Below are 18,940 nucleotides of genomic sequence, written 5' to 3'. Positions count from 1 at the left end.
ATCCAAGCCAATAAGAGATTTTATTTTCAGTTGCAAATCTAACTGGAATGTAAATGACTATCTAGATTTTCATCATTGATAGAGCAACAAACTTATATTGTCAGTGCTGAGTTAAAAACAAATTAATACATGCTCCTTTCTTCTACTAGCTCCTTAGGGGGTGTCATACATGTTTTTGTCTACCAATATGTTGCAGAGATAACCAAGCTGTTTTTCTTTGATAGGACAGAATTAGGAAGGAGGGATAGAATAATGAAGGATTAGACATTAGACATTATAACCTGCCAAAAGGGAAGTGTGACTGAGGACTCACAGATTTGATGGCAAATGACAAAAAACTGTCAAATTTGATTCTATTAATCTAATCAAATCATTAATAAACTAACAAATAATATGTTTTAATACTAACAATACTTGTCCTGAAACAAAAGAATGAATGAATGAATGAATGAATGAATGAATGAATGAATGAATGAATGAATGAATGAATGAATGAATGAATGAACAACAAATATGTGGCAAATGGAATAAAATAATGAATACAGATGTGATTTTTTTAACTCTGGAAAAATTGATTAAATTGCATTTCCAGACAAATCAGTAAAAACACAAACTATAAACTGTCCCTGGACAGAAATGAACAGACAAATGGTTTGAGTGCCATATTAGGATAGTTTTTTTTTTTTTAATTGCCTTTAAATTGCCTTTACATTTTTTCGCATGTCAGTTGAAAAATTGGTTCACAAGTGAATATCATTTTCTAACCCTTTACCTTCAACCACTCATAGTGGTCTACCATCAAGTTTGTTCAATATTGTAGGCTCAAAGTTAGGTTTCATATCGCAGTTTATGAGTGCAAATTAACATTTTATATCTTATTACCACACATTGGAAAGCAGAACTGAGAATCACAGATTTTAAGTTGAGTGGAGCTTGGGCTGGATCTACAAATGGTCAAGTGAGTGCACGATGTTTTACCTTCCCCAGGAGCAGACTTACTACAGCCCCTGGAAAATGTAAGACAAAAAGCGCTTAAGTTGATGGGTCGATTGAAGAATAACACAAGGCCAGATTTGACAGAGTAAATCCACGTGTGTGTGTGTGTGTGTGTGTGTGTGTGTGTGTGTGTGTGCGTGTGTGTGTGTGTGTGTGTGTGTGTGTGTGTGTGTGTGTGTGTGTGTGTAATGTGAGAGTGCATAAATGATAGTGGGAAAATCTGCATAGCCAGAGAAGTGCACAACCATTTTCCTTTTCCCTTTTATGTACAGGAATATAGCTCTTACTGTAGGTATAACACATTTGACCACTACAATTGTAGTGGTTAGGCTTGGTAGAGGTATACAGATTGTTTTTGTTTTTTCTTTGAAAGATGACCCGAAAAAACATTGCAGTCATATGTGATGAAAATGAAGAATGGCTGCCAACATGTGGTATTCCCTCTCTCTCTCTCTTTCAGGCTTTTTGAAGCAGACGAGGTATAGAAACAACACCTTGTTGGCTAAATCCTATAGCTCTGTGTGCCATGCAAACCGAGGCTTTCAAGGCGTCTAAATATCGTGTCGTTCTCAAACAGCTTTGACAGGTGTTTCTCAAATGAGCAGAGCGTGTACACAGACACAGAGCCCAAGTTCTGGCTTAAGAAAGAGCCCACTGAAGACGGCTTGGCAGCATTACAAAAAAAGCATTCTTCCTCTCCACACGATTCTAATTATTGGAAACGTGTTTCGGCAATGGCATCCAGAATCTATTAGAACAAACAGCTGTCCGTGACAATTAGGCCGTAATCATTTTGCATAAAGGAGTGTCTTCCACTATAAACTGCTGTTTCTTCAAGCATATTGAAGATGGTTCCAGGTGATAAAAATAATTTAAGGTAATGACATTAATTACAATTAAATTCCATTAATGGCTCTTGAATAGTTATGTTTTGCTATGGGGTGAATCAAATCTTAATGCTAAACGACAATCATTACAAAAAAAGAAAGAAAAAAAAAAGCATTCACAGAGAAGTCAAGGTGAGTGTTTTACTAAGCGCTATCATTTATTTAAAGAATCTGCCAGAAATCCATAAAGCAAAGACAAGCTGTGGTAAGAGATATCAAGACCAAACAAAGCCTGTTCAGCCAGATAAAACAGCGCCTTGAGAAGTATGTACACAGAGATAAACTGAACAGGAGCGTGTGTGTGCCAAGTTCTGCCACAGAACAAGCCAGCCAATCCAAAACATTCCCTCTAGTAACCGTCCGGGCGAATAGCAGATGGGCTGGATTCGCGGGTTACCGGATTAGAGGTCCGTCATACTTAGCTATTGACCAAGTAGAATCCGCTTGCGTCTTTAGTAGGGCACAGCCTCTGTATTATTGCTAAATATACTTTACACCACACTCTTACTCTCGCATGTCTCACTATGAGTGATAAACAGCATATTTGGTTGCACGCCACGACTACAGCTTGACATTTGCCTAAGGACACAATACCTCCTAACCCCCTCCACCGACATCTTTGCAGTTGTCTCTGAAAGCTTTTTCTTTTTGCTTTCCAAGAGGCGTTTGGTGATATCTTACTGCATGTGTATGAAATGGACAATTTAACAAGAACAGGAAAAGAGGTGATGCTGGCATGTGGGTCCGGAGATTATGACAAATCAGATTAATTATTTATCAATTTATAGCTGTATCATGTTATTATTACTAGTTCCTCTGTAGAAATGAAACAGGATTTTGACTTGGATACAACACATGTAATGAAGTAAACAGCTCAACTTCACTCAAACGTCATAAATGTTTGATGATACTGCTCTTTTTTTAATAATCTAATAGTTCCACAAATTTAGCATATAAAACCGTTCAGTGCATTGTCCTTTTTTATCTATCTATCTATCTATCTATCTATCTATCTATCTATCTATCTATCTATCTATCTATCTATCTATCTATCTATCTATCTATCTATCTATCTATCTATCTATCTATCTATCTATCTATCTATCTATCTATCTATCTATCTTATTTTATTTATTTAATTATTAAGTCATTCTGCTGGCACCTCAATTTCCCCCCAGGGATCAAAAAAGATAGATAGATAGATAGATAGATAGATAGATAGATAGATAGATAGATAGATAGATAGATAGATAGATAGATAGATAGATAGATAGATAGATAGATAGATAGATAGATAGATAGATAGATAGATAGATAGATAGATAGATAGATAGATAGATAGATAGATAGATTGGTAGATAGATTGGTAGATAGATTGGTAGATAGATTGGTAGATAGATTGATAGATCAATCAATCGATCGATAGATGGTTGGATACTTTTAAATTGATAGATACTTATAAATTGATCGATCGGCAGTTTTCAAGGGACACTCTGAAATGGTTGCCAGCCAATCACAGGGCACACATTGACAAACAAGCATTCACACTCGCACGTACGGACAATTTGTAGTGGTCAATTGGTCTACCACACATGTTTTTGCAATGTGGGAGGAACCCGGAGTGCCCAGAGGAAACCTAGGCTGGAAGCGAAAGCACAACCTTTGCAATGTGAGGCGGCATGCCACCCTCTTCTTTACCTCACAGCTGTCTCATAAACAATCCCATTCATCCTAGCAGACTTTCTTCTATCACATAACATCCTTGACACTTCCTTGACGCTGACAATCTGAATTTTTTTTACAAATGAAAATTAATCACAGTTTGGGAGTGTTTATAATAATATGCCTTGATTGTTGCCTTTTAGTCAAGGTGAAAATTGACAGAAGTTATAATGCCTCTAAACACCACATTCTACGATATGAAGTATCATGCTTTATCCATTCTTATAAAGGATGCAAAAGGAAGAGCACAGCAAGGAGCATATGAATGCATGACTTACATTCACAGATGTTATCTTCCCAAGTTGACAGGCCTCCTGCAAGGACAGAAGAAGAGTCGCTTTAGATCAGCATCTGACTGTGTCTGACAGAGAATTTACAATGTAAATTAATACCAGGAGCCAACAAAGAAAACCTGCGTCAGGAACTTTTCAGCTTCCCTAAAGCGACCCAGTTCAACAATTGACAACCTCATAGATTTAAAGCAGCGTCTTTGTTTTTAGTTGGAATTGAGGTTTAGGATATATATTGATTTCTCATTCTGGGTGCCAAGCACATTTTGTGAGCCATGAAAGCTACCTCACCAAGTACACAATCTCACACTGAAATGCAGTGAAAGGAAGGGAGGGCAAAACCCAACGTCCTGACACTCGCCACACATTTGACACCTTGATAAAGATGTTTTCTCTACATGTCATAGAAGAAAGTGAGCGGAATATCAAACAAGACATCAAAAATGAACAATACACACAGACAAGCTTCTAAATTGGGAACAAAAGACACCCGCAAGCCTGCAAAAAAAGAATAAAAGCACCACCTCCCCGAGGACTGAGATAACTCACAGAGAGATAAGTATTTAATTTTTAATCACCATTTTCGTTGTCTTTGTACTGTGTATAATAATCAGAGTGCATGACTTGATTTGTTAAGAAAATAGAAATCGAGACAGGAAGAACCACTTAGACAAGGCGAGCAGGACTGATGAGCCGGAACGGTACAACAATGACGAGGAAATAAGTTCATGTCAACATGAATCAGTGTTGGAGGTAAGGCATCATTGCAAAAGGTAATGCATTAAGTAGTGTATATTTTTTCTCAGGCAGGAACGATGTCATACAATGTAATATGACTTTACAATGTGTTACTTGATGTGTTTAATGCATTTTCAGGATTACAAAAAAAAATCTGTCAAATCAGTCTATTGATTTTGTATGTAGCAACTTATTTTCTTCACTCTGATTTTGAACACTGAAGGCATTCCTTCACTCAGGATGAAAATGTGTAGATAACAGGTGAAGAATCAAATTTGGGATAATTTGACCTACTCGCTCGTGGGATAAAAAGACACAAGCCATGGTGATGAAAAGGTGCCCCCTCACACATGAACAGCTCATATTTTGCAATTGCGCACTTTGTATGCCAATGTACGTATATTACATCCTTGTAAGGCAATATAAATGTATGTAGCTCAAATAGCTTATTTGCATACCGGTGACATGTAGTTTTTTTTCCACGTATACAGATATGTTCTGACCTTGTTGCCTGTATTTGGTGCTGTACACATCATGGTTTAAAATCCAGCACAGTATCACATGACTTGATGAGCATAATTAAAGTAATATGTCATAGCGATGGCATATGCATTTGCATTTCTAAGCTTGCTAACGTTTGTCAGATCCTTATTTTTGACAAGTGGCTCATTTGCATCCACTGACTGGTCATTTTAATTCAGGATTTTATTTAAGGCAAGAGCCAGTTGTTTCTTCTCCAAGCAATGTTTTATTCAACATCTCGTGACACACGCATCATGTTGGAGACCTCACCGTCCTATTAAATATATGGTAATGTACACAAGGGATGTGAGAAGGTGACCTCTACATTCTCCACATTCAAAAGTAGTTGGAAGTATATAATTTTGATTGCTTGAGACCGTGCCTGATTTTGGTCCTTCATTCTTTTGCACTGGGCACTGACCTTTTGTATGTGAATGCTTCTGAGACAAACAGTTTCAGAGTTAGAGAGAGTTCGGTTTCCATTAAGTGCTTTTGTTGGGTGAGCACATCAGAGTGGATGTCTTTGCTGGCAAAGCCACTCCAGTCTTTGATCACTCCAGGCACTCTGATCATTAAAATATTTCATAAATAATTGATTAAACCACCAGACCTCATTGTGCTCTGCTTCTGTAGCCCAATTTTTTCCGTTATGGATAAGGTGAAGCAGGCAAGGGTGAGGTTATTATACTATCATTAAATGTATATTTAAATATTTAACACACGTACACTCACCGAACATTCCATTAGGTATTAGGGCCTCTAATGAGATCCACTACAAGAGTCGCATACATATTTCTACTTTCTAAAACAAACAAAAAATATGACCACAATCACTTTAGTGCTTATTTTACTCGATTATTGCGGGGGTACGTTCCAAAAGGGCCCGCAATAACTGAAATCCGTGAAGTAGAGGTTGATTTTTCAAATGTTCTTAATTTAATTATTTTTCTTTTTAATTCAGGGGGGCTTTATTACGCCGTTACGAGTCCCCTCCCACCTGCATACAGTTCCTTCTAAACACTTGTTATACTTAATAAATTTAACTTTTAAAATGCATTTTTAAAGATCATGGTGACCATCAGTGTTTCTCAATGCAACCGCTGGTACAACACAAAATGAAGTAAAGCCTTCAAATTGACAGGCACACAATAGTTAAAATAATATTTACTCTTATCTATTTCTAGATTGCTCATTAAGCGCCTTTCAAGACCCCCAACGACACCGTACATAAAATCACAGAGACAAAATAGTGGGTGAAAATAAAAAAGTAAAATCATTAAAAGAAAATACGATCAGATAAAAATGTATATGCGTATGCAACACTGAACTGACATTTTTTAAGTCTTGATTTGGATGTAGGAAGGGAATAAGAGGTCAGGTGGCAGAGTGTTCCAGAGCTTGGGGAAGAGTGGCTGAAAGCTCTGTTCGCCATGGTACAAAAACGAGCAGAGGATACAATCCAATGAATGGAGGAGGAGGTGGACCTGAGGGTGCGGGCTGGAGTGGCAATGTGGCGCAGATCAGACAAATATGGAGGGGCAGTGTTATGGATGGCCTTGAAGGTATAATGCAGAATATTGCTTGATTGCTAGAGTGTATTAAATGCCTCATCATTGCTGAGGAAAATTAAGGGTTATGATATGATAAGTTCAAGATCCACAGAAGACCTATCAAGCCCTCTGTTAGGGTTGACAAATTATGTTGATCGTATGATTATGTTGGAATGTAGACCCCCTGCACTGATTTGATCAGCTGCAGTGGAAACAATCAAACTTCTTCTGTTCCCACAAGATCGTAAAACAAAGCGCTAAGACCCCCTGCTCTGATTTGCCGGGGGTTCACCGAACCTGTTCTCTCTCACCCCCACCCTGTTTTCTCTCAATAAATATCCCCTTGCGAGAGGTGTAAGTCAGACTGCTTTTAAGCACTTCTGTACCACACAGGGTGCTGATGACTTTCTCTGCTTGCAAGCGTAATATGGCCAAACTGTCTCACGTGTGGTTCTTGCAAAGAAGCTAGAGTGAGGAACACTCTAGCACCCTCCTCCTGGGGTTCTCGTAGTTTAACACAAATGAGTTAGGCTGCTTCCTGCCTCCCCCATAACAGTTTCTTTCACGGTACAAATACTTTTAAAGGTGTCAAAAATCACAAGAAGGCATATTCAGCGAGTAAATTCCCTGGAACTGGAACAGTTGCTCTTCAATATTTCACTTTTGTTCTAATTCTGTGTCCTTTTTTTAGGCTTATTAAGTGCTACGGATCTGTTTAAAAGGTCTCCCTGCAATCTGTCAAACAAATGGTCAAGTGGAATTCACTGTGAAACCTCTCATGGAAGGCATCCATATTTAAGTAGTTAAAGATATACAACCAAGAATAATTTAATTTGACTAAATAATCCAAAAACAGCAAAACCTATAAAACACATTACTCTTGAGTGGCACCTTGACTTACAAGTGCTTCAACTCATTAACATTTCAGGTTACGAGCAACCAATGTAATTTTGCCAATGCATTTTAATGAATCTATTAAACTGTGCAAACATGCAATTACAAAATAAAAATACTAATAGAGCTACAAAAAGCCTAAACTCACACCCTGAAGCTCAGATTAAGACAAATGTACCTGATGTCATGATTCTAGGCCCAGCCCGCCTCCTCAAGACACACATAGAATGCTACAGCTGTGTTTTGTGACTTAATCGCATCATACAATAATAATTCTTTAGAAAACTAGTTTGTATCTTTTCATCATCGTTCATTGTTAGAAATGTAACAAAAATATTGGTGTTTTTTTGAGTGGGCTGGAATGAATGATGAATTTAAATTCATCACAATAGGAAATATTGATTTGAAATACTGAGAGTTAGAATCTTGATCACGTAACAAATCAAATTTCAGTGGTGTTTTTAATGTAGCGGTATTGCTCGACATTGTTCCCAAAATTTACAAGGGAAAGCATAGATTGACTTTCAACCTTGTTTGAAATGAGCTGGACTGGTCAGAACAAGGTTGAACACTAGATTTTGCTCCCAGGGACTACTGCTCAGGCCCCAGCCATTGGCAAGTCTTGTCAAGATTGCTTTATTTAAAGCATGTTCAGCAAGCCATGTTTGTAACGAGGACTATCTAGTACCCAAAAAAGGATGTTGATTCTGTCCAACACAAAGATCTTTTACACTGAAACTCCACTTAGACTCCAATCACATAGATGTGAGACTGCAGTAAGAATAAACTGTCAAGAAATAGAAGAAATACCAACACCTCATTGTGGATGGGATTACCATACTGGAGCAAACTTTTTTCACTCATTAAATAATTGCTACTACCATGACTGTTTCCTGTTGTTTAAAGGTGCGACTTTACCTTTACACTGCATGGATATTGTGAAAAGTACAAGTTTGTCCGTCCGTCCGTCCGTCCGTCCGTCCGTCCGTCCGTCCGTCCATCCATCCATCCATCCATCCATCCATCCATCCATCCATCCATCCATCCATCTTCTATACTGCTTGTCCCCACAGGGGTTGCGGGCTTGCTGAAGCCTATCATAGCAGTCATCTGGCAGTAGGCGGGGGACACCCTGAACCGGTTGCCAGCCGATCGCAGGTCACACAGAGACGAACAACCATCCACACTCACACTCACACCTAGAGTTTGGAGTGCTCAATTGGCCTCCCAAGCATGTTTTTGGGATATGGGAGGAAACCGGAGTGCCCGGAGAAAACCCACGCGGGCACGGGGAGAACACGCAAACTCCACACAGGGAGGGTCGGAGGTGGAATCGAACCGGCACACTCCTAACTGTGAGGCGGACGTGCTAACCAGCCTATACAAGTTTATAAGAGAGCTAAGCAACTTCTGAAGTATGCACATAGTCACAGAGAAAAAAACCTGGAAAAAGCCTGCCATTTGCTCATTTATGTGCAGGCTCAATACAAAAAGTGACGTACCGAAAATGACAGATTTTACCTTGCAATGGGCGGAGCACAAGCCTTTGTCTCTAATTTGTCAAAACATAATATTATGCGTCTCTGGAGCAGAAAATTATCCCAACCACCTATTCCAAAGAATACATCATTTTTGGCCACCGGCTGTGTTCCAAAACAGAATGGGAAAATTTCCATTCACACAGTGAGTCTCGCATGCATGTTTTTGGAATGTAGGAGGAAAATCACAGGGAGAACATGCTAATTTCACACAGGAAGGAATTGAACCATTCACCTCTGAACTGTGAGCCGGACATGCTAACCGGTGCTTCACCATGCTGCCTCCACTGCAATTATAAATGTTTATTCATAATAAAATGACAAAAGAGGCATGTGGGGAGCAAGTATTATATTTGTCTGCTTGGGGCCAGTTTGTGTGTTGATTGACTCGAGCTAAGTTGTGACCTTACCTGTTGATTTTTTTTTCCCCAATATAGGTTGTACACTTATACTTCACCAAATGTGGCATGATTACAACTTGTTCTCGCTAGTGATGGTAGTGACATTGTTTACTTTACCTGTAATAGTACAATTTTCTCAAGACAGTTCTGCTTTATCGTAGAGCCACTGCACTAATCTTTTATTAAATGTGAAATTGTCCCAAATTCTGAACACTGTCGTTTCAAGGAGACTTTTTTTTGTCTTTCTTCCTCTCTTGCAGTTACTACGAGTTGAGTCTTCAGTAACTGCCCTTAAGGAAATGAAAAAATGCAAAAATTGAACTGCAACATGGCAAGAACATCTGTTGTAACAATGCTCCATATTGAGGAAAATTCATTCACTCTCCAGGTAGTTCTGACTGAAATCACATCCACAGGAAAAAAACAAAACTGACTGGTTTTATCTCATCTATCTCATTTATCTCATCTATCTAAATGTTTGGGCCATTGGAGAAACCAGACTTGGCATAAAACATTTTTTGTCTTAACACTTTACTTTTATGTCAACGAACAAGGATCACCGACCGACTTAAAATGCTGCATGCCCTTCCACTGCCACACCAATTTGTCTTCTCAAGGAAAGTATTAAAAGAATATGATAAGACACATAGCTGTAAAGTTATAATTAGTATTCATTTAATACCTTATGTCAGGAGATTACATGCGCAGTGCATGGCATCCAAAGCATACTTTAATCACAGGGGATGTAATTGATTAAGTATATGAGACCAGCTCACAGATGATGAGGATGATGCTCTAAATCCATGTTAAATCAACCCAGCCCCTTCCTAAACAACCAGGGATTAGGGGCCAAAAATTACCAACAGCTGTATTTGCTCATCTCTAACATCATTCATTTAACATCTACAGTAGAGCTGTTTTCAGCTGCTCTGTCCCCTCCTCTGGAATTCTCTCTTAGCAAGACTTACATACAGACTCACATCAAAATGTTATTTATTTTATTTTATTTTATTTATTACAGCCATCCTCTAAAGGACGGAGTGACGGAAGCACTTAAAACAGTGCACTGACAGATGAAACGATAACAGTGTTGTTTGACTTGAAAAAAATAACGGACTGGCGATATAGGCGGGTGCCCAGGCCGCTATCGAATGTTAATTTACGTACTGACAAACTTTAGTAAAATGCCCAGCTGCTCAAAGCATTACCAGCAGATGATGTCACAATATGGATGTAGTGTGTATCATGGAAAATGGCTTGTTTAGGCAATTACCTGATTTAAAGTGTCATATTTTAACATGAGCCCATTGAGTGACATTCATCACAACGAGATCCCTAATGAGTGACATGACCTTTCTTCAAGGTTGAGCACATCTTTACCAAAGAAAGTCTCCATGATACAGAAGGAGCCATTCTGAGTGCTCCCTTTGGCAGAGATAATAACTTCATCATAATTAGCTTTTAGTACTCAAGAGTGTTGAATTGTGGGTTGCAGTGGGATCTAGGCTGATTTATTGCTTGATTTAATTACGTATCAAAATTCAATTAGACATGCTTTCAACAAATTCAAAGTGATTTTTGTCAAGCTGTCCCTTGAAATCAGAAGCAGCTTGAAGGACATCGTTTCTTATGCAGCTAAGTTAATAATTATCCAATACTGAAAAAGCATTCATGTGCCCAAAATAAAGGGCTTGAAATGTATTTAAAAAAGTCCATGCCAGTTTTAGAGACAATTTTTTACTTCTTCATGTCTCACTTCATAACTCAAGTGACTTCAAACAGCATCAAGTAGAGATTTAGATTCACTGCTGCTCTGCATAGGGTTGCAGGTACTTTACTAAGTGAAGACAGATGACAAAATGCTCTTTGAGGGTTGACTTCTGCTGAAGAACTATGTGGCTTTCTTTCACATCCCTCGATGACAGAACGTCACATTCCGTTTTAAACTATACCGGGAAGAAAAATAACGTGAAAAGAGGGTATGAGCTGATTTAAATAAGTGTCAAACTAGCCACTGAGAGTTACATTAGTCTTTACTTCTATGCAAATTCCAAATGTCATAGTGACTATCCTGAAGAGCCACAGCGGTGGTGGAATACTATATCCGTTGGAGCTCTCCAACTCAGTGGTTCCCAACCTCTTTTGCGCCATGGACCGTTTACATGTCAGACAATATTTTCACTGACTGGCCTTTATATAAATATATAAATAAATAATATATATTTTTTAAATAAAAAACGCATAAAAATATAACTCACCATTAGGTATCTGCTCCGTAGCTTTGCAGGCTCAACTGGGGAAACATGTTAGTACGTGACCGGGACGAGCGTCTTGACCTGAATTAATTGATTGTCGATAAAAATAAATATATATATTTATATATATATGTTTTTTTTCTGTGCAGCCCAGTACCAAATGACCCACGGACCGGTACCAGTCCGCGGACCGGTGGTTCGGGACCTCTGCTTGAACTGACTGAATTAAAACTCTTTCCAAGTGTCAATATATACTCATTGACAATTTTATTAGGTGGCGCTAAGCTTTCCAGTGGAGGGAAGTTTTTACTCTCACAGGAACCATATTTTTAGTCCTTTCAATTTTTAAATTTTTTTTACAGCCACTAGCCAAGTCCAATGAGGAAAAAAATTACGGCAAACATCCATTCACCTATCTAACATCACTTTAGTGATTATGACCACTAGGATCGAGGGTAAGCTCAACATACATTACTCATAAAATACTCAAAGAATGCGGAGTTATTTAAATTTTTGAATCAAATGTACACATGTCATGCTGTCAATTTTAAGCATTAAGCATTGTATGTATTGCAAAATTATGTTCATCACATTTTCCTTTCAATTAAATATCAAACAGGCTATAGAGTAATCAAAAAGGAGTGATTTAAATTATGGTAGTGTTTTACAATACATATAATTAAACAAAAACGAGTGGTACTACACCTTGGCCACAACTGTTCTGACCACTGCTATCAAGTAATCAAGTAATAAAAGTCAGCATATTTAACATTCAGGAGAAATTCTGCTCCATCTGCCATCTATGTTGAGACCAATGCCAAGTTCGTAAATATTTTGACAGGTAATCCATATAAATGCTGACGCCTAGCCGCATGATTACAAAGAAATTAGTATGCCGTTGTACCACTCCAGGCTATTCCTAATGATTTCTTAAACACTGTTAAATTCAATATCTAAAAATGTCTAAACCACATCAAATATCCTAGTTGCAGTCTCACGGCATGCAAGTCAATACCTTTGTTGGTTACATTTGACTGAAAAGCCCACGAAAAGAGGGACTTGAATGTGAGTTTTGCATTTTAGCAAAGTCTTTAAGGCTGCTTGTCTTCAAGCCATGTAACTCACATTTAAACAACTGATTGCACTTGTGGCCGTGTGAACTCTAACCATCAACCTTTAAGAAAAGTAGCCACTTTTTTGACAGATTCCCTCTCCCTGCAATCAAAATGATTGTCATACAGTCAGACCACAGAGCACAGGAACTTCTTGTTTTTTGCCATCATGCATAGCTCTTACTGCTGCGTTAACCGAGACATGACATCATCCCTCTGTCCCTCTTCAGGCATGACTAATCAAACCAAGAACAACCACATTCTTACGTTAGTGTGACAGTTGGACTGTGTCAATTGATTAGTCATGCGCAGAGTGAAATGCTTGGAGTAGCAACTGAGCTAACTCAAGGTAATGCATGGCAGCTTGTGCTGGTGAACGTTAACCACACTTTTCTGAGTCTTTAAAGAAGGTACTGGCTGCTGAGTTGGCGACCTGGGTTTGCAGTGATGCAGTGGCGGTGCAGGTTCCAAACCCGAGTAGCTATGGCTCAGACAGAGCAGGAGTCGCCACTGTTACCATGATACCAAACCCTCGTGTCAAAAATAAAAATGTAATAATGGACATTTTTATATTATACTATTAGTCATATTGTAAAATGATTGCACAGTACGACACAAACCTATAGCCAGTCATTCCTCTCATGCAGGAGATGGCTTGCTTCTGATTTTGAAAATGCTTCATTGGCAAACATCCTAATTTAATTGCAAGTTAGAAATGCAATCGGAGAGGTAAAAGGTGCAAAATGATGCTGTTCCTGTATAAAAGAACTGTTAAATGGAGCTTATGTTGAATAATTTAAGGGCTTGGTACCCACCCCTACTCTAAAAGAACAAATTGGACTGTCAACCATCAATCTTCAAAAATCTTCTCCAAGCCAATGCACAAAAAAGTTCTGTGAAAGTAAAATAGAGCAAAAATTCCTCTATTTAAAATTGTATGTGACATGGAGCATTGAGACACTTTGACCTACAGCAGATTATACCCCCTCATATCTCCCCCACCCTCCCATATACACTATAGCTCCTCCAGAGAAAGAACAGAGAATCTGCCTCGTGCATATAGCGACACAGTGCTGGTAAAAAATGGATCAAACACGGAGACAAGTCTCACAGTATCCCCGTTTGCAGATCTTCCTCAAATATTATGTTGCTGGAAAACACTATTGCATCTCTCTGACAAAAGCTTACAGTCAAAAGCGGAAGAATAAGGAGAAACCCTCACTCTCCTTTCATTGATTTCTTCAATGAAATAGACTTTTCATGACCAGACTAACTTTCACCATCTGGGCACAAATCCTATTAATATCTTTGTCAAAGGCAAATCTGTGCTTCTGGAGTCCCACCCTGTGTGGGTTTTAAAAATCTTGCTGTTTCCCTGGCCATAGCTAAGTGCATTAACATATGTTCTCGCAGTGCATGGTGCTATTCTGCATCAGTGAATGCTTATTACAGCAAGATGCACCCTGCACTCTTCCATTGAATATCCATGAGTATTAAAACAAATTCATATAGGCCAGCTCAAAACAGTGGGGATGTGTCCCACATGACGGGGGGGGGGGCTCTTAACATTTGAGTCTGAGGCCCTTTTCATCATACTGATATTCCTCCCCACACAATAAGGGTGGGTGGTAATAATGACAAATAAAGGCAAAATTGCAAACTGCACTGTACACAGTGAGCATAATAAGGTCATCAGCTGGTAATGTGTTGGTTTTTCTTCAATATGTATGCCTTTTTAGCATGCAGAGTCAAATTCTCTCACTATGGGTGACATCTAAAAAGAGTGTGCCAGTGTGAAATATGCAAAGTTGAAGGATGAGGAAAAAAATCCTGGGCATTGTGGCATGTTCTCGCCTGGTTACGTTACACACAGGTAATCAATTGCTAATTCCTCTTACAATTACATTTGTTTTTATTTGTCTGGTGTTTCCTTGTGCGCCCCATGCCATAGGCTGCAAACCATTTATTAATTATGGAATTTGTGTCCTGGGATGAAACTCAACTCTTTTAACTCAACTCAACATTATTTATAGAGTACAACTGCAGCTCTGACAAAATGCTGTACACACAATTGATCATAAGTCATATTTCACATTAGGCATACAGGAGGTCTTTAGTTCGATTCCCTCTTGTTGAGTGAAGTCATTTATCTATGATAGTGAAGAACAAGGTTGAAGACGACCTTGACCAGGATGATAAGGTATGTATGAGTATATCACCGGGGTGCTGAAATTATAAACTCATGATCACATGACGCCACTCGTGTTGGCTGCAGTATCTGAAGGTTGAATGAAAACAAACACCTGTAGTTTTCTAATATTCGTTAATGTCTTGTCGAGTAATCTCACATTCCCCATAATGACAATGGCAAGAATGGTTTAGATCTCTAGTCCCGTTTAGTCCTATATATATATATAAATCTTAAAACATATTTAATGTCACATTGACAGATCTGGCATCCATGTCTTCCCACCACACTACACATTTCACTGGATGAGATCGAGGCCAGAATACATCACTGAGACACACACCCTTTGAATAATATTTCATGAATAAATTAATTAAAAGAACCTCTTAAATAACTTAAAGCATGTCTGTGAATCTTGAGCAAGTTTTCATTAACATTTCATCTGTGAATCAATAAATGCATTTTTTTTTCTTGACCAATAGGTTTTGTTTCAAGTGAATTTTTTTTTTTTGCAAAAACTCCTTGAGCATTCGTTCATTCATTCATTCATTCATTCATTCATTCATTCATTCATTCATTCATTCATTCATTCATTCATTCATTCATTCATCATCGAATTGCTTAGCCTCACGAATGTTGCGGGCTGGCTGGAGCCTATCGCAGTATTCTTTGGGCGGTAGGCAGGGTACACCCAGAGCTGGCGGCGAGCCAATCGCAGACTCTTAAAGCATTTTTCTTAAATATTTCAAATGAATGGGCCTCAGACCCAAGATCAGGGGTGGGCAATTAATTTTTACAAGGGGCCACATGAAAAACCTGAGTTGTGTCAGAGGGCCACACCTACGATAACTTAAACCTGCTCAATTTTCTTCCATTGTAAAATGCACTAAATTATTTATTTTAAATAGTTGGTACTGGTAATTAGAAGAATACAATTATTCTGTTTATATTTATATTAAGCTATGTGAAATTGTGGTGTAAAGGTCAAATAAAAAAACAATTATTAATCAGTACAATTTATTCTTAACTTCTTTAACTTTTCCTCAAATGACCAAGCCGTGTGAAGTTTGATAAAAAGACCTTGTTGGGCTTGCAGTTTTGCTAGCAATGCATCAGCCTCTGATGCGCCTTGTTTATCAGACAGATGTATTTTTTCTCATGCTTGGTGGTGTAGTGGCGACTCAAATTCTATTCTTTAAACACAGCGACCTGTGTACCACAAATCAGGCACATGGCTTTACCTTTCATTTCTGTAAAGAAATACTTGGCAGTCCATGTCTTGTTGACAACATGGCGCTCCTTGTCAACTTTTCTTTTCTGAGGGTCAGCACACGTTTCTCAGGCAGCATTACTTCGCACTGTTCACCTTCACGCACAGCTCACATACACGTACGCTACACGGAAGTGCGACGCCTTTCAAAATAAAAGCGAAACAGTTGTATTGTACACACGACACTAATTTTTTTATTTTTTTTTTTATTACGATTGGCCTCATGCGGGCCGGACAGGGACGCACAAAGGGCCGGATGTGGCCCGCGGGCCGTAATTTGCCTAGGTTTGCCCAAGATGTATCCATTGAAATTTGGTTCATGTCCAAGTGGATGTTGCTGGAATCCTAAGAAGCTGGAGGCACGTAGCTCTGGAGGTGTAAAATTTGATGCTGGTACAAATTAGGATTGCTCATCCTTGGTGGAGGTCTGCATCTACTGAGTGCCATTCTAGTTAATGTCTATTGACAGAAGATCGAGAGAGGGCCCAATTTATGTTAACTGCAAAACTTTGGAGATGTATTTCTTAAGAAATCTAGCTTGGCCTGGGAGACCATGCAAACTAATGAACCTTTGCTTGCTTTGTAGGAGTCATTAACCATGAGATGCTTACCTAAAGTTTTCCTCTTGGCAAACAGTTGCATAGTAGCCGCTTTACCAGGGGAATTGCTTGTCAAAGTTGGAATTTAGGGTAAAAGTTTTTAATTATGCTACATATTTAAACATTTCTATTGTTTGTGTGTGTGTGTGTGTGTGTGTGTGTGCGTGTGTGTGTGCGTATGTGTGTTTATATGTATTAGTAATTTATTTGGCTGCATGTGCTTATTCATGTGCATGAGTGTGTCCTCTAGATAGTGATTTCCGTTTTTGCTTTGCCTCGTGTGCATATTCCTTATGTTCAGACCAAATGTGAATGTTAAAATAAAACAAGGTTCATTTCTTTATACAGGAGGAGACGAAATAAGAATCAAGTGAAGTAAAGTGATTTTTCTAAAATACAATTCATGAGAGGTTAACAATGAAAATAAAATCGATTCCAACCAAATCTTGTAATGCTATATTACCATCTGCTTGTCTTTTTGTTTTACCACAAAGTTTTCTAATGACTCGGAAGTTGGTGCCCATAAATTAAATAGACATGAATAGTAAATTAGCCAGCTAATGAGGCCTAAAATCTTTATTATTGTGCATTATGAAACCTGAGATTTAATTCTATGCTTGTATACAATGCAGAGCGGGACCTCGCTCAAGATAGGCCATTTTGAATTTAAAACATTTGGGCAATTTTAAACATTGCAAATATAAATAAGTGAATGTAAGGCTTGGTAAAGCTCTTTGGTAGCTGTTGTAAGGTGTAGATGTATGCACTCCACCATTTTAAATGCTTTTTTTTTGGACTGATGATGGACAGACCGGTACAAATACGCACTGGTTAGCACATCCGTGCAACATACGATTCAGACTGTGGAGTTTGCATGTTCTTCCATTGCCTGGGTGGTTTTCATCCGGGTACTCTGGTTTCTTCCCACATTCCTGTAGGTGTGACTTTGAGTGCAAATGGTAGTTTGTCTAAGAGTGCCCTGCGATTGGCTGGCAACCAGTCCAGGGTGCACCCTGCGTACTGCCCAAAGACTGCTGGGATAGGCTCCAGCATGCCGTGAGGATAAGTGGTGTGCGTGTGTGTTGATGATTTTTAATGAGCTGCTGTTTTTCAACACTCTATGGAGTCATTCCATAAACCTTGGGAGTAAATTATATATTAGGGCAATTTTATTGTCCAGTCCAGTCAAAACATCCAGTCAACATGTTTCATTATAATTCTGTAATGATGAAATGTATGTTAATGAGGAACAGCATTTTTTGAGTGCTGTTTTCATGCGTCAAGTCACATTAGGGCTCCATGTGATGCATTTTAATTTGACGTTGTACTATTAATAACACCTGCTGTACAACCTGTCAAATTCTTATTTAGCAAAAGTCCGTTGTATAATGGAACTAGATATTATCTATAAAGGTACAAGTCAGGATAAATTGCTTATCCATTTTCAATTTCGGGTAGCGGAGCAGTTAGACTGCCGATCTGGAGTGCACAATGACTTCCCATTAATAGGTTGGGAGTGTCAGGAGAGCCCAGTCTGGGCAGAGATTTCCATGTGGATGTAGCCTGTGGTACTGGGGTACATGCCCCCAGCCATCTGGGCTGATTTGACAAATGATTCTCCATCAAAGGCCTGTGCACTGATTTGTGTGGTAATTGATTAGAAGCGAGGTCGTCAAATCCCTGATTGGTTTAGGTGGATATAGAGGGGAGATATTGTGTGGCATGTGCAAGAAATAGGCAGCCATCAAGGGAGATGGAGCAAATACAGAGCAGGAGATGTGGGAATATCAATGCTGAATTGTACTGGAATCCTAATTTGAGATATTTTGAAAGACTGTAATTGAATGTTGTATGATAAGTTGTTCTTTCTATAAGGAGGGAATAACTTTCTTATAAGTCATGTGTTGCTGTTGTTTTTTCCCAGTACACCTGCCACAATATACAATTGCATCACCATGGATATTGGATTTCACCATTC

General features: G+C 38.7%; 1 protein-coding gene across 5 annotated transcripts in view; it reads right to left on the bottom strand.

The window, feature by feature from the left end:
- The window catches only part of pcdh11 (protocadherin 11), a 232,684-nt gene that overhangs the window by 51,572 nt on the left and 162,172 nt on the right, over positions 1-18,940 (bottom strand). For all 5 annotated transcript variants that reach the window (XM_088379239.1, XM_088379247.1, XM_088379256.1 and 2 more), the window contains one exon: positions 3,884-3,919. In XM_088379239.1, coding sequence (XP_088235365.1) covers positions 3,884-3,919 — 36 coding nt within the window. The remainder of the gene's footprint in view (positions 1-3,883; positions 3,920-18,940) is intronic.

This window comes from Syngnathus floridae, chromosome 1 (assembly GCF_059516105.1).
Source record: "Syngnathus floridae isolate MCC-2025c chromosome 1, RoL_Sflo_1.0, whole genome shotgun sequence".
NCBI lineage: Eukaryota > Metazoa > Chordata > Actinopteri > Syngnathiformes > Syngnathidae > Syngnathus > Syngnathus floridae.
The sequence above is the reverse complement of the archived record's forward strand: the minus strand, read 5'-3'. Positions and strand labels throughout refer to the sequence as shown.